The 17,257-nt window shown below is 38.1% G+C and overlaps 1 protein-coding gene across 3 annotated transcripts in view; it reads right to left on the bottom strand.

Annotated features, from left to right (window-relative positions):
• Positions 1 to 17,257, bottom strand: part of LOC121388774 (enhancer of filamentation 1-like) — a 69,832-nt gene that overhangs the window by 25,424 nt on the left and 27,151 nt on the right. The window contains exon 1 of one of the 3 annotated variants that reach the window (XM_041520268.1): positions 14,630 to 15,595. The exons of the other annotated variants lie outside the window; for them this stretch is intronic. Coding sequence (XP_041376202.1) covers positions 14,630 to 14,704 — 75 coding nt within the window. The 5' untranslated portion in view covers positions 14,705 to 15,595. Of the gene's footprint in view, positions 1 to 14,629; positions 15,596 to 17,257 lie in introns of those variants that run through there. 3 annotated transcript variants of the gene reach the window in all.

Here is a 17,257-nt window from a genome sequence, read left to right on the forward strand (position 1 = left end):
TAATTTAGAGTATTCTCATTCCAGCCATTGCACCACGACTGGTATATCAAAGGCTGTGGTATGTGTTATCCTGTCTGTGGGATGGTGCATATAAAAGATCCTTCGTTATTAATGGGGAAAAAAAATAGCATGGTTCCTCTCCAAGACTACCCAGAATGTGTAAAAATTCTCAAATGATTGACATCCAATATAGCCAATGATTAATAAATCAATGTGCTTTAGTGGTGTCGTTAAACAAAACAAACTTTTTAACTTCTACATGTTATATGTTGCCACAGCAGGCTTCTCTTCTAACATTCTACATCTATTCTAGCTATATTCCAAATGATTAAATATTACAAATATACTTAAGATTGACAGACAAACAATATCCATAGATGTACATGTACAATTATGTGTCCTTGTTTCAGAAACATTGTTCAGGGCTTCTAGATTATGGTAACCTCACTCCCATGGCTAGTGATATTCAATGTTGGGCTAGTAAATAACTACTATTGGCATGCCCAACGGCTAGTGAATTTGTTTTGTTCAGATGTTGCAGTTAAGTCTATTTTGTAAATATGAATATCCTGACCCCAATTTTTAAGCTATATCTCCCTCTTTAGGCGACATATCTGATTATTACTATTATTTAGTGAAATTGTATCAACTTAAAGTAAAGTAGGGCTAGTAAATTTTTAATAGTGGCTTGTAGATTTTTTTAATCACTGATCACACGGCTAGTAGATTTTATAAAAATTCGAGAAGCCCTGCATTGTTCCAAACCCAGCTATAAAGGTGTTCACATCAAGTCTGATAATCACTAAGAATTATGGATAAAGTGGGTAACGACCCCACAGGTCAACAACTGAAGGGCATTTTCATTAAGTTGATTAGACCAGATACATGCATGGTTGGATAGTGGCCTGTGAGAGCTGGGATGGTGTTATTCAATCCTCCGTAACCGCCAATCAGCACATGCATGAGAAGACATTACAAGTGCTTCATAAATAGGACAGGTGTATGGGGAACCTTGCACTTATTACTAACAGTAACAAGAGAGGGCTGATATTGCAGCAGATCAGGGGCATAATTCACAAAGGTCTCTTAGGCTCTGCTAGACAACAAAGCATCGTCTTTGCAAGTCTGTTAGCATTGCACTGCGAGATCGCAAAGTTGTGAGAGAGTTTAGTGAATTAGGCCCCTGGTCTGCAGAAATGACAACCCAGTGAGAAAGAGATGTGATGAAATTAGTCCATTACTCACAAAGAAAGATGTGTTGGTTTTTTAATGGGAGGTACATGGTCCAGTGGTCAAGACATATTGGACTCTGAAGCAAAATACTGTGGTTCAAATCTGATCAGAGGATTTTCTGTACAATTGGTATTTAATCTCAACAGAGTGAAACCCCTCAAAACCCATATGGTACCAAGTAAAAAGTCTGTTTTATGGGAAAGCTGGTTTATAGAGGTTCTGTTCTGCATTGATATTTAAAAAGGGACACCCATGCATAGTGTAGAAAATTGTGGTTGTGAGGGGTTTCACTGTATGTTTCAAAAACAATCTTCTTTCACATGTGATCTCACTCTTTTTTTTCTCTTTTTTTTTGATTCACACAAATCTGTCAACATATCAAATACATTATAAATATATGCCCATTTATTTTACGCTTACCAGTAAGGTGTATTAAACTTGGTAATGACATTTAAAAAACCCAGCAAAAATTACAATAAAATATTTGTTAACACAAAGGTGAGAAAAAAAACTTGTTTGGAAATGCATGTTATATATAAGCGCATGTAATACGTGCAGCAATAAAATCAGAGTTGTTTTTTAAAACACTTTTCTTTTCAAAGTAACTAGATTTTTACTACCACATTTGTAATTATAACAGTAAATTAGTGTCAACATAAAGCTATTCCCACCAAGCCCACCCAGCAAGCCTTCTTTCCTAGGAGACAGATGCACATGAGCAAACAAATTATTCTGATCAATATACTAGCAATATAAAGGTATTCCCAGTAGGATATGTTCTCTCAGTCCAATACTTAAACCATAAACAATGCTAGCGATATCGGCTCTTAACATCCTGGGGGAAATTCATAGTGCTATTTACAAGCAATCCTCTTAATAATCATACAGACAAATGGGCTTCATATTATCACCTCCATTTTACTGGATACATCTGCCTTAAGTGTGCGACACAACCTGCTTAAACAGTGGACTTATGCATGATTTCTGCTGGGAGGCTATCGCATAAAGGTTAAAACTAAAAATAATTTATTAAAGGTAGAAGAAGTTTGGTTTGTTTAACGACACCTCCAGAGGACAATGATTTATTAATCACTGGCTATTAGATGTCAAACATTTGGTAATTCTGACACGTAGTCAGCAGAGGAAACCCGCTACATTTTTCCTAAACGCAGCTAGTGATCTTTTATATGCACTTTCACATAGAATGGAAAAAATGATCTTTTATATGCACTTTCACATAGAATGGAAAAAATGTAGCGGGTTTCCTCTTTAAATGAATGAATGAATGAATGTTTAACGACACCCCAGCACGAAAAATACATCGACTATTGGGTGTCAAACTATGGTAATGCAAATAAATAAAGTGATGATCAACATCAATATAAAAATTCAAGGTTTAAACAAGAACAGTGTAAAGAACTGTGCAAAAATACAAATACAAATATCACAGAATTTTACGGACACCGAATTTTACTCTAAACTTCAATTTGTGCTGTATTGGCCATTCTCAAAGAGAATGTTACACCCCTGCACCACGGTGAGGTTACAGCTCTCGCAGGGGTTTCCTCTTTAAGACTGTATGTCAAAATTACCAAATGTCTGACATCCAATAGCCAATGACTGATAAATCAATGTGCTCTAGTGGTGTCATTAAACAAAACATTTTAACTGTCGGAATCTGCCTTTTGTTTAAAGTTAACCACCATGTGACTAACTTTACAATGCTAATAAACAATATTTAAAGGCCAGTGAAATAGCTCTGAAAGGTTTGTCTATAATAATAATATTATGTATGCACAAACATGTGATTATACCTTTTATCAGTAGGTTCCATCAAAATACTACATCTGCTTTTAAACAATAAAATCTGTATAGTAATTCTTATTTCCATAAATCAACATTCTTTAAACATTCTATTTAATTATCTCTCCCCACTCTCTTTCCAGTTGTAAATAAAGCTTATGAAAGAGAACTGCCAGTTGTGTTTTAGTGTGTTTGAGGGGGGTTGGGGAGGGTTGTGGAGGATTGAGGTCTTAGAGGGGAGGGGGGGGGGTCTTCTTTTATTTAAATTCCTGCTAAAATCCCACTATGCCACCTAGGGAAGAGTTTAACATATTATATATGCTATATATGCTCCAGCCTCAATTAATCATACATGTACATGAGTAACTACGGTACTTTTTTCTCTTGAAGTGATTTATGAGGCTCTTTTTTTTGGCGCCAGACTCATAACTGTTATTAGGAATTTTAACAAGTTCACATAAACATCTTGTCAAGAAAATCTGCAGGTATGAAGTACGATCTTTTAAGCTGTGGATTGTTTAGACCAAGAAAATAAACCATTTTGAGATTTGATAACCTTCTGAACATTTCCCCAAGGCTCTGGGCCCTGTAATTATCAACAGCCTGGGCAGGTAAGTATTGTACATCAATAAATGTGCCGTATTACATCCCAGCTGGCTGCCTTCTTGCCAGGTGAAGTGGCTCCTGCTATCTGGACAGCTCTTGATGTGTGAAAGTAGTAAACGGTGCAGAGATTCTGCCAGGAGGAAGTTTACCAAGGAATAAAGTGGGGTCACATTCCATGAAATGGTTTGAAATTACTGACCGGGCAGGGATGCAATTAGGTGAACCGCTAAACATATCGACAGCAATTATAACTGGCCTTGCCCATTTTAACACCTGGAATTTTTCTGCAGGTCTATCTGCAACATAGATTTGGTACCGGAAACATGCATTATAAATCATTGGGAAAACAAAGTTGAAGATTTTAGTACATGTAAAACTGTATCCTGTTTAATAAGCAGCATCCGCACTCATGCATTACCTTACAGAGTTTAAAGGAACTTTTAGTGTTATAGATACACAAGGTGTGTAACAAAAATGGCACAGGTATAAAGATGGCACTGTAAAACATGGCACATATAGTAAAACCACAATAGAGAACAGGACACAGTTGTAATAAAAGTTTATTGGAAACTAATGCAGGATCAAGGGATGGGGTGGGGATGGGCGAGGACTGAGCACCACCATCACAAAATTTATATTTTCAACAAAAAGAATCTTCAATACAGGTAAAAGGGTCATCCAAGACACTGATGGTTTTGTTTTCCTAAGTTAGGAAATCATGTTTGAAGTCATCCAAAGGTAAATAATTTTAGTTCCTCTTCCTAATCACCCTCCCCCCCCCCCCCCCAACACACACACACACACACACACATCCCTAACAAAGATAAAGTTGAAATATTGTTCCTACACTTATTAATGTGTGCACAATGAAATGTGATAAAACTCGTATTATGAAACATCTTTACATTAAGCAAACAGCTTTGTTCAAGTTGTTTTCAGATATACTGGTATGCACATGTTACATGATGTGTGTTAATTATCCAATTTTTCAGGCTAATAAGGTTAAGCTAAATCATCCATACCTGTATGTTCCATAAGTGTCTCATCTTCATTTGTTTACAAATATTACAAATATCATTTTGATTAAAATAAAGAATTAACAAAGTTCAGGTAAATGTTTTTTAAATGTTGAAGTACATGAAAGTTGGGAGTAGGTACAGGTATGTACAGGTATTTACTTTTATAGCCTGCTCATTTTAAGATTACTAATCATGACATTATCTCAACGTGAGTGGTGGTCACTGACCAAGCTGTCAATTAGTGTCAGTGTGATATATCAGGAACAGTGGGGTGCAACTGACACCCATATTTAACTAGTCAGCTGATTCAAGTTTACGCTAATTAACACATCTTCACCAATCTTGGTGTGAACTGAAACCCAAAGGAACAGGTCATATAAAATGCATAGGTTTTGTTAAAAACTTAACAATCAATGTTACTATACATGTGTTGAAATTTGCCACCAAAAAGACTCAGTTTAAAACAACTTAGTGGCAGTGATTTTTAAATAATATTTCAATACTTTTTCTATCATTTTCCATATTAAAGTATATGTTTTTTGTTTTTTTTGGGGTTGTTTTTTAACAACACCACTATAGAGCATATTTTTTTTTTTTTTTTTTTTTTTTTTTTTTTTAAATTTTTTATTGTCCCCAGAGCAAGGTTGGTGTGCCTTGAGATCATGACCTTACGATTTCATAATATCATCATATATACATTATATGGAAATAGTAATAATAATATCTTGATATATATTATTAACATAATACAATATTGTTGAATATCTATAATATGGGAAGCTAAATAAGGAAGAGCACATTCATTAATTAATCATCAGTTATTGGCACACATACATATACTCTTCAAAAGAAGAAACGCAAAACCACATTGTCGTAACATTTGGAGAATTGATTTAATTATTGAATGGTGAGTCCGATAATTACCAAATGTTGCAGGATTGTTCACAATTCACTCTAGTCCATTGTGAGTAAGTGATAGGACACACCACCAAGGTCAAGGTCATCTGGAGTCAATACCGGGTGTGGCCTCCGCGTGTGTTGACAACTGCCTGGCACCGCCTGCCCATTGAAGCAACCAGAGTACGGATGACGTCCCGGGGGATGGTGGCCCACTCGGCCTGCAAGGCTGCTGCCAGCTCGGGCAGGGTCTGGGGCTGTGGTTGTCGCTGTCGGAGGTGTCGGTCCAACTCGTCCCATAGATGCTCAATTGGGTTCAAATCCGGTGATATCGATGGCCAAGGAAGGACATTAATGTTGTTGTTCTGTAGGAAAGCCGTTGTGAGACGTGCTGTGTGAGGCCTGGCGTTGTCATGTTGGAACACTGCGTTGGCGTTGGCCATAACTGGAACGATGTGTGGCCGGAGGATCTGGTCAATGTAGCCCTGTGCATTCAGGTTGCCCTGCACGTGGACCAGGTCAGTTCTGCCAGTGTGTGAGATGGCTGCCCACACCATGACACTACCCCCGCCGAATCTGTCCACTTCCTGCACGCAGTTTGCCGCATAACGTTCACCACGACGCCTATACACGCGACATCTTCCATCATGACGTCGGGACTCGTCACTGAACCACACCTGTCTCCATCGCAGTTGAGGCCATTGTCGATGAATCTGGCACCAATGCAGTCGGAGTCGACGGTGTTGTGGTGTTAAGATGACACCTCGAACTGGACGTCTGGCACGAATTCCTACCTCACGTAGGCGGTTCCGTACGGTCTGGTCGGATATCCTGCGCAAACCTGGTATTGCTGCGGCTGTGGAGGTGGCAGTAGTCAATCGTTCCCGAAGGTGGTGTACCCGGATGTAGCGGTCCTGCCCGGGGGTAGTGACCCGTGGTCTACCGGATCTAGGGAGGTCACGTGTTGATCCATGTTGCTGGTAACGGTCCCACAGTCTGGAGATGGTGCTTGGGGACACATGGAATGCCCTGGCAACGGCCGTTCTGGATTCGCCTGCGTCTAGTCGGCCGATGGCATTGTTTCTCTGCGGTTCACTGAGACGTGGCATGTCCTGGATTGTCAACTGTCGGCCAGATACAGAGGCCAGGCAAGCGAACACCCTGCACTTTTATACTGTCGGTGTTCATGTTGCACGTGCAGACAACGCACGTGCAGTGGTGACATGGTTTGCACGTGGCTGCGTTTTTGCGAATATTCACATTTTGGAACTTTATTGTACAGTAGCTGTGTTTTATCGAATGTAACCGTGGGAATGTGTTTGGGACATGCAATGACCTTATATTCACAAAGCATGAACCAGTAGGAAACATAAAATCGGAGTTATAACCCATTTGTACCCTTTTGCGTTTCTTTTTTTGAAGAGTATATATCACACGTGTATTTACAATGTTATCAATTTTTGTTTTAATAGCAACACATCTATATACAATATGTTCAGTTTGATTCAATTAAATACATTTTTAGATAGTGTCAAATTAAGTGCAATTATTTTATTAGGAAGGAAGGAAATGTTTTATTTAAAAACACACTCAACACATTTTATTTACAGTTATATGGAATCAGACATGGTTAAGGACCATACAGATATTGAGAGAAGAAACCCGCTGTCGCAACTTCATGAGCTACTCTTTTTGATTAGCAGCAAGGGATCTTTTATATGCACCATCCCACAGACAGGATAGTACATACTACAACCTTTGTTACACCAGTTGTTCGAGCACTAGCAGTAACAAGAAATAACCCAATGGGCCCACTGATGGGAATCAATCCTAGATCAGGCGAGCAATATACCACTGTGCTACGTCCCGCCCCTATATTTTATTATACCAGTCTGTGCAATATATAAATATATAACACAGCAATGAATGTTTTTGCCACTCTTATTAGTCTTAAATGGAAGTTTGTATGTGCTGGTGTTGCATATAGCACTGTCATGTAACTATAGTCTGTCCCACAGGGAAAGTCTTTTTTCATACTATGAAACTTACTACAAGTTATTTATTATTGAGTCGGCTGTTTTCTAAATTGGACATAAAAATAGACCTCTTTTTTTGTTATTTCTAAAACACTTTTACTTAACTTCTTACATCAAAGAAAACTGAAATGATTTACAAAATATATATTTATAGAATGATGGGACGGACTATAGATGTACATGTATGTAGTAACAGTAAAGAAACTGTAGAGACATATTTGTTCTTTTTTCTTCTTTTTGAAAAATAATATGCAGAAAAAATATCCAATGGCATAAATCAATGTTTTTCACAAAGCTAGACTGTTCCTGTTTTCAAACATCAATACAGCACTTAATATGCGGGCATACAAAACCTACTCATAACTAGCACCATTTAGAGGACTAGAACAAAGCCTTAATTGTACAGCCCGATTGTGCAGCCCAGACAAAATCTATACATCACCAACCTGGCAGCCATCTGTGTGGCTTATAGCGGTGGACTCAGCATGGTCTGATGACAGATTACAGAAATACACTACTTTACAGATCAGGTCTCTTCCCAACTGGCTCCAGGCTTCACAACATAACAGGGAGCTTGCCCCCAGGGTTCATCTTAAAATTGGGCTTTTTGTGTTTTGTGTAAGCTAAGCAAGCGAAATGTGTTTGGTGTTGACCTCTCTATGTATTTATAGGGTGTATCTTTCACCCCTTTTCATACACGTACAATGCTACTACACAGGATTAGGGGGTTATTTTGAAGTTACATGCGATTTGAAAGGGAGAGGTGTACACCTTTAGACCTTAAAACAGAACAAATATACATAGTTCTGATAATTTTATAGAGGGGTTGTTTGAACCCCCTGCACCCTAGGGACATATAGGGAGGTTGCCATATTCCCCATTTATACATATGTATAAATGTATACTGATGTAATTTATATCTGCATGAATTGTGAGTAACTTGAGAAAAAGTTTCTTTTGTTTAATGACACCACTAGAGCACATTTATTAATCATCGGCTATTGGATATCAAACATTTGGTAATTTTGACATTTAGTCATAGAGACGAAACCAGCTACATTTTTACATCAGTAGCAGTGGATCTTTTATATGCACCAACCTACAGACAGGATAGCACATACCATGGCCTTTGATATACTGGCTGGAACAAAAAATAGCCCAATGTGGCCACCGATGGGGATTGATCCTAGACTGACTGCACATCTGCAAGTGCTTTACCACTGGGCTACACCCTGCCCCTAACTTGAGTAATGCCAGTTGAAATATGTGTGCCTTCAATGATTAATGTTGTGCACTACATACATTGCACTTGTTTGAAACTAGTGTAATTATGTATTTTTTCAAACACAATTTAATTGTTCTCTCAGTTCACATTTGAGATTCTAGAAATATTACCGGCCTGACATACCACACACAGACATGCCAATGCGAGTGACATAAGTATTACCATGATGTAAACGCCAACTTGTAAATGACACTTTACACATTTGCATGTAGCCACTGTCGGAGAGAAAATATTGCTTACATTCACAGATAATTAATTAACTGTAAAAAAAAAAAAATCCAGGGGGGGGGGGGGGGGGGGTATATTTGTTTCTTTATTTTAAAGCACTACTTAAATTTAAAATGTTTTTATTTGTGCTTCTACAAAACACAAGCCACCAATTTAAGAAAGCAAGCAGCCATGCTATAATATTAAGTAATATTAAAACTTGTTCATTTCTCTCCTAACACTAGCCAGCTGGCGGGTGATGAGTGTGATTAATAACATGGAAAACTAATTACCATCCATGAAATCACACAAAAGCACTGCCATTCATTCAGCCTGGCTATTGGGTGCAGTCCATTCAGCATATAACAGGCTAATTTGACAAGTCTAGAAATCCTCCTCCATGGTGATGCTTGGCCATTTGACAGGATGGGAGCAAACCCTTACTAAAGGATGACCCGCCTTGGAGGTGAAGTGGTTAAACCATCAGACTTTTCACTGATAATTAAGTACCAGGCTCCCACCCAAAATGAGTTTTACAGACTCACAACTAACCAACTCACTGTCCTGTTCCTGCAGACAGCTAAGAATGACATGTGTCCTGGGCCAGCCATCAGACTTTCCACCAATAATTAAGTACCGGGCTCCCACCCAAAGTGAGTTTTACAGACTCACACCTAACCAACCCACTGTCCTGTACCTGCAGACAGCGGAGAATGATCTGTGCCCTGGACAATCATGCTTGAACCATAACATCTGACTATTAATCTATCAAATCCCCACACTTGATTTCACTGGCTGTAATATACAACTTTTTAAGCTAAGAAAAACATGCATACTATGGTCAAGGGACAAAATGCCAAAAATAATTGTTTATAAATAGAAGTGGAGAGGTTTGAATTGAATTCTGAGCTAATAACAAAGATTATCAGGGCCACATCATTTCAGCCAAGTGTCACGGGTCAGTGTCATTACTGTCAGACCACTTAATTCACTGGAAGACTCCATTTCAAGTGTTTCAGTCATCACATTAAACCAATGGAGCCTCTAGCTGTCCATATCCATAAATACAGTTCCTGTTATTAACAACATCAGTCCTGTACTGGATGGAGAAGCCCGCCTGACAGGCATGTGCTACAATAGTGTGTTCTGAATGTACAGTTAAACCCTATGACATGACTTGACCTAACAACATCACTCATACACACTTCCAGTAATCCTCTGTAAACATGTTTTGCATTTGGTCATTATATAGTCTATTTCAGCACCAAGACATCAGCAACATCACATCCCACCCCCGCACCCCCAAAATATAATATAATAATAATAATAAAAAATAAGAATAATAATTAAAAAATGGCATACACATAAACATGTAAAGTTAAAGTTTGCTTTATTTAACACCACTAGAGCACACTGAATGTCACACATTTGGGGGAGGGGTTTATAATTCTGACACATAGTCTTCAGAAGAAACCCACTACATTTGTTTCATTAGTAGCAAGATATCTTTTATATGCACTTCCCAGACAGGACAGCACATACCATGACCTTTGATATACCAGTCATGAGGCACTGGTTGGGCTGGACAAAAACCTCAATTACAGAATGGGTTCACCAAGGGTGTTCCATCCTATTGCCAAGGCACCTCAGGCGAGCACTCTGCCAACTTAAATAGATCCCACCCCACAAAAAAAACATTTTAAATATTAGGTGTATATCTACATAACACGTGTACAGTAAAGTACTCTTATAACAAACTGCAAGGGACCATCATAGTTCCTAATAACAGTAGTTTGTTGTACACATTTGCATAAGTTGGTTATTGATGCATAGGCAGATAAAACAGGACTTTACGATCAGTTCGTTCTATGCAGCATTTTCATATAAGTATGTTCATTATAAGTGTACTTTACTGTATATCAATTAATCAATGGTTTTATAGTGAAATTCAAGCACTGGGGAATGTTCTACATATCAGTACACAGATGTTCCTTACATAAAGGGCCTGCAAGCCAAATCAATCCTTGATACAATGAAAAAAAAGAAAAAAAGAAGTTAAGAATATAATTTCAAAATAATCGTGCCTGTGAATGATTGACCAAGACAGGTGTTGTTACTTGGCAGAGTTTGCCCCACTACTCCACTAGTATTAGCATGTACAGGCCAGGTAAGAGAGAGAGAATAAATATAGACTACGGTATCAGATGACTGTAAACACACCAGTGTTCCCATACCAAGAAGAGTTCCAGTTGTACAGGTTACACACACTCTGTACACAAACATTCCCACAACTAACCTTCACACCACTGCTTTTATACCTGCCTCAAGATTAATTCAGTTCGTGTCAAATATTCATTTGTTTGCAACTGTGAAGACATACATGTACACATGTAAGCATATATACAATGAAAAGCACACATAGAGGGCCGTTCTCCATGTGTAAAGTTTTTGGCACGGTGCAGGCGCAGAATGTGTAAAGCAAATGAATCAAAAAATCAATTCTATTGTTATCATTTGCAGTGTTCCCAGTCAGTTCCTTAAGCTCAGCTTTTATTTGTAACCTCACTAGGGTGGGACGAAGCCCTGTGGTGAAGCACTCACTTGATGCTCAGTCGGTCTGGGATTGATCTCCATCGTTCCAGCCAGTGCACCACGACTGGTATATCAAAGGCTGTGGTATGTGTTATCTTGTCTGTGGTGGGATGGTGCATATAAAAAATCCCTTGCTACTAATGGAAAAATTTAGCAGGTTTCCTCTGTAAGAATATATGTCAAAATTACCAAATGTCCGACATCCAAAAGCCGAAGATTAATAAATCAATGTGCTCTAGTGGTGTTGTTAAACAAAAATAAACTTTTAAAAAACAAAATTGTAACCTCACAGTTGCCGCATCAAAAAATGCTCACATGGATAATGTCCTTTATAGTTGTTTTTTTTTTTTTTAAATCTGATGTTATAATACAGGTATTACATGAAGTTTATCTTTTTAAAGTCTTCTTTCATGAAAAAGGCATTACATTATTTAATTTTTTGTTGTTTGTTTCAAAATTAAAAGCAGCTTTGAGACAACTGAAATACAAGAATAAATAACGAACAGAGGTTTTGAGATTTCATGTCCGTTGTGCCATATATATATATATAATGATAGCCATCCACAATGTCCATGTTTAAATTAAAACTACCATTAACAAACAAAAAAAGAAACTCTACTTTCTCTATAACCAGATTGATGGATTATATATTATATTCTTAAAAATATAATACTAAAAAACAGTGTAAGGAAATAAAACATTTTATACTGGTGAAAAATGAGATGGAACCATTTTTATGAAATGAGTCTACATATGACAAATGACTATATATATAACAAATATAATGATAGGCACATAATTTAAATTTTTTTCCTTAAAAGCATTTCAGTCAATCTGTCAAATAAATAGCCATATTTCCCAGTCAATTTGTAAGTTGAATTAAATATTTACTATACTAGGCAATTTATAAACAACTGTCTGAGTGAATCAGTTAATTTAAAAACGGACTGAAATTTTCAAATTAAATGATTTTAACATACACTTACTGAACATTTTCCTGACACAAGTTATGACTCAAGTGGCTGGAATGCACTTATTAATAACATTTCACCATTGAAGTCCTAGACACATATTTTATTTTATAAGTATTTTACGTAAATATTAAGTAATCATGTTTTCAAAAATCATGCAGTTGGGTGGGTTGGGGGTGGGTGTGGGGGGGGGGGGGTTATTGGGTTTTTCTTTCAAAGTAATTTAGCTGGATAAACTGTTGTAAAGTTGCTAACAATATCTGCCACATCAGCATAATTGTTAGACAAGCAGCTCTATAAAGTTTTATTATGCAAAACTGTGGCCATATAATGTAAGGTTATGGCCGTGTGAGGTAAAAGTGTTCTGCCATGAAAGGTTTGACAGGCCGCCGTTTGACAACACAGTAACAACACCACATCCAAACTTGCCAGGCCAGCATATTTTTCTCATCTTGCAACTGTCACCTGACAGGAGACCCAGACACCGACACAAAAAACCAGGTCTTATCTGTCTGCTGCTACTAGACACAGACACATTTATTAACAGGGATAGGATAACAACCCCTGGATGAATCCAAACAAATCCCAAGTTTGTGATTATGATCTGGAACACTATAGTAGTACATGCATGTCTCTATTCACTCAAACCAGCCTCGGTGGCGTCGTGACAATTGTGTCGGTCTACAAGGTACACATGGTAGGCTACTGGGTTCGGATCACCATCCCGAGGCATGGGAAATTTTAGTGCTAAATACCGACTCCAAGGGTTTCAGCCAGAAGTACAAAAGGGTAAAATTATGTACCCTAAAATTTTGGAAATATGGTTAAGGTACCACACAGACTTTTGAGAGGAACCCGCTGTGCCACTCCATACTACTGGTTCAACAAAGGCCATGGATTTTTATTTTCGCTGTCTGTGGGAAGCAGCAAATACAAACCATCCCTTTGCTGCCAATCGGATCACTGAGTAGCGAATGGTTTAATGGCGACCCATGAGCCTTTCGGAGCAACTCACTCAGGGTTTGTGTGGATCCTGAATCCCATATGGGATCCGACGCCAGTACCTACCACCGTGTAGAAAATGGCCTTGAGTGCGTCGTTAAATAAACAAAGAATATGAAATGCAGTGTCTACTTTCAAAAGATTTAAAACCCATAACCACCTAAGACAGGCACTTATGATCTGTTGTTTTTATTACGTATATCCTCAAATTATTTTCTGGCAGAAAGCCTGCGTAAGTGTGTAATGTAGTTAGGCCTAACTACATTACACACTTAACGTGATTTTAGAACAAAGAGCACTTCACATAACGGGGCCCAGGTATACTGACATATGCTTGTACCATGAATTTGATCATTTAAAGCTAGCACTTATTTTAACTCACAAATGAGATCATTTTCACCGTTTTAAAATACTATTTGACACCCACTAAACTTAATTGTTTTTTATTGGGTTTCTTTCTTCTCTTTTTTTAAATGAAGAATATTTCAAATTTACTAAGAAAGACTTAGCAAACTAAATAAATTGGCAGTTATTCTACATATAATAAATATATAGTAAAACCACTCTATATTACACACTTTAGTATTGATGTATTTAAAATAAACTGTTTAGTGCTGCTCATTATAACCAAGGGGTGGGACGTAGCTCAGTGGTAAAGTGCTCGCTTGATGCGCAGTCGGCGTGGGATTGATCCCCGTCGGTGGGTCCATTGGGCTATTTCTCATTCCAACCAATGTACCATGACTGGTATATCAAAGGCCGTAGTATGTGCCATCCTGCCTGTGGTATGGTACATATAAAAGATCCCTTGCTGCATTAGGAAAAATGTAGCGGGTTTCCTCTGATGACTACGAGTCAGAATTACCAAATGTTTCACATCCAATAGCCGATGATTAATAAATCAATGTGCTCTAGTGGTGTCGTTAAACAAAACCAACTACAAAAGACTGTTTTTGTTTTACTATGATAATACCGTACCTCACTGGCCGATTCTGACTTCTGCTGGTCCTCCATATTATCTCCCTTATCAGTATTAGAACAATGTTTCCCCATCAAGTTCACGAGCACTTCATTATCCCACTTTGTGTGTCTTCCTACCACACAATAACACAAACATCGGTAAACTCCTCACAGGAACCTCGGAAAACCGCGAAAAAACATTTACGTGTTTTGAGTCTGTTGGCCGCCTCTGTTTAACTTGTTTTTCGCCGTTTAACGATATATATCACAACTTCGCACAATTTTATAGCTTTTCTTTGCTCAACTTTTGTCTGTGTGTGTTCCAACATACAATTGAGAGTTCTTTCAAAACCAAGCAAAGAACTTTGATAAAAAAGAATCACAAAAGGGTCTTCTCACCTTTTCAAAAATATACAACAAGGTTAAAGAAAACACATCAGTGTGTCTCTCTTAAAGATAATAAACCAGCAAATTTGCTGAACACACACACCTTGAACCTGTGATCTATGTATGTCAGCGAAAGACACCTTTGCTTCATCCAGTAAAATCCCATAAACCTTCAAACCATGGTCCAGATTTTGAATGTAAAACAATATATCACAGTGTCAGTGGTGTCCCAGTAATCAGATTAGCCCACAACACACAAAACACAGTCGGTTATGTAACACAGGATCATCATGGAAGTCCTGCTACTCAGAGTTAAAAAAGTTTAAAGTGGAGCAGTTTGAATGAATATCCTATTGTTGTCCCAACAGTAAGTAAATCTGTCTCAGCCCACCTAACACTGTGTGAGCGAGGATTTTACGCCTGTCAGGTCAAGCCTGGAATGTCACAGACAACGACAACACTTCCCCTGTACTATCCCAAAGCCTAGTGCTGTGGGACTGACATGTATGTTGTTAGTCACTAGTACACATACAAACAGGGTTGGCCATCTTCTCTTCCTTAGCTAAATATAGCCAGCCGCTTTAGTGGGAACACTGAATGAGGCCTGCAGTCACACACTCATCCAGCCTGAAATGGAGGCGGGGTCTATATGTCAATCAATGAAAATGGAAAACTCCAATAAGGTTTTAGCGTGGTAATGACAATTACTTTGCTAACAAATCAGTGCTGAAGATAATAGATTACGCAGACTGATGCTAGGAACAAAAGGAAGCTTAAGATACCTTAAGATCACTCTCCATAAAAGATTCTACTAAAGAAACACCAGCCTCAGTGGCGCAGTGGTTAAGCCATCAGACTATAGGCTGGTAGGTACAGGGTTTGCAGCCCGGTATCGGCTCCAACCCAGAGCAAGCTCTTAAGAGCTCAGTGGGTAGGTGTAATTAAGACCACTACACCCTCTTCTCTCTCACCAACTACTAACCAACTAACAACAGAACTAACCCACTGTCCTGGACAGACAGCCCGAGTAGCTGAGGTGTGTGCTAAGGACAGTGTGCTTGAACCTTAATTGGATATAAGCATGAAAATAAGTTAAAATGAAATAAATAATAAAGTAACATGCAATGCACCTTCCTCCCACCATTACCATGTCACTTTGTTTTCTTTAACCGACACCAATAGAGCATATTGGATGTAAAGCATTTTATAAATCTGACTGAACACTATTTTTACTTCATCCATTTAAAGGGAGGGAGGGAGGGAGGGAGTGAGAGGGGAGTCAGGTTGGTCTAGTATTAATCATCTTTGGTGGGCTCACTGGACCAATTCTCATTCTATAACTTGTGTTAAAAAGGTTGTGGTATGTACTATCCTGTCTGAATATAAATGATCCCTTGCTGCTAAGTATTAGAAAGAGTAGTCAATTATATTGTGGCAGCGGGTTTCCTTTGTCATTATTATTGTGGTCTTTAACCACAAGTCTAATGCCATATAAACTTAATCAAAATGTGTTGAGTTGGTTATTAAATAAAACATTCCCTGCTTCCTTTACCAACTTAAAACTGTGTATGTATGCATGTGTGCATCCACCCACCCATCTTTGCATAATCCATTACAACTTCATCAGAGATGTCTTAAATTCAAGACAAAAATGTGTGGATAATTTTTTTTTTAAGAGTTAATGAAAATATGAGGCCTGCCTCTATCCATAACCCAGTGGTATAGCCCTCGCCTAGGATCGACCCCTGTGGTATGTGCTATCCTGTCTGTGGGATGGTGCATATAAAAGATCCCATGCTACTAACAGAAAAAAGTAGTGGGGTTCATCTCTAAGACCACAGTCCAAATTACCAAATGTTTTATATCCAATAGTTGATAATTAATAAATCAATGTGCTCTATAGTGGCGTTGTGAAACAAAACAAACTTTATCTTTTACCTATATATATCCATAAATTGTTTCCCATCCTTTTAGCACATGAACTTACTGCAAAAGCAAAAAATAGGTGGATATGTATTAGCACTGCCTGCAAGACCTAGCTGCCTGGGCTAAACATGAATTCATCTTCCACAATATACAACACTAAACTGCCATGAAAATGGATCTGTGAGCATCTTTATTTCAAAATGTTCTAGGGAGCATGTCCCCAAACCTCCCTAAGAGACCCTACTCCCTTTTGGAGCCTGGCTCATTTGCCTCCAAAAGCAAATATAGGTGGATATATATATATATATATATATATATATATATATATATATA

The sequence above is a fragment of the Gigantopelta aegis genome, chromosome 14 (assembly GCF_016097555.1).
Source record: "Gigantopelta aegis isolate Gae_Host chromosome 14, Gae_host_genome, whole genome shotgun sequence".
Taxonomy (NCBI): Eukaryota; Metazoa; Mollusca; class Gastropoda; order Neomphalida; family Peltospiridae; genus Gigantopelta; species Gigantopelta aegis.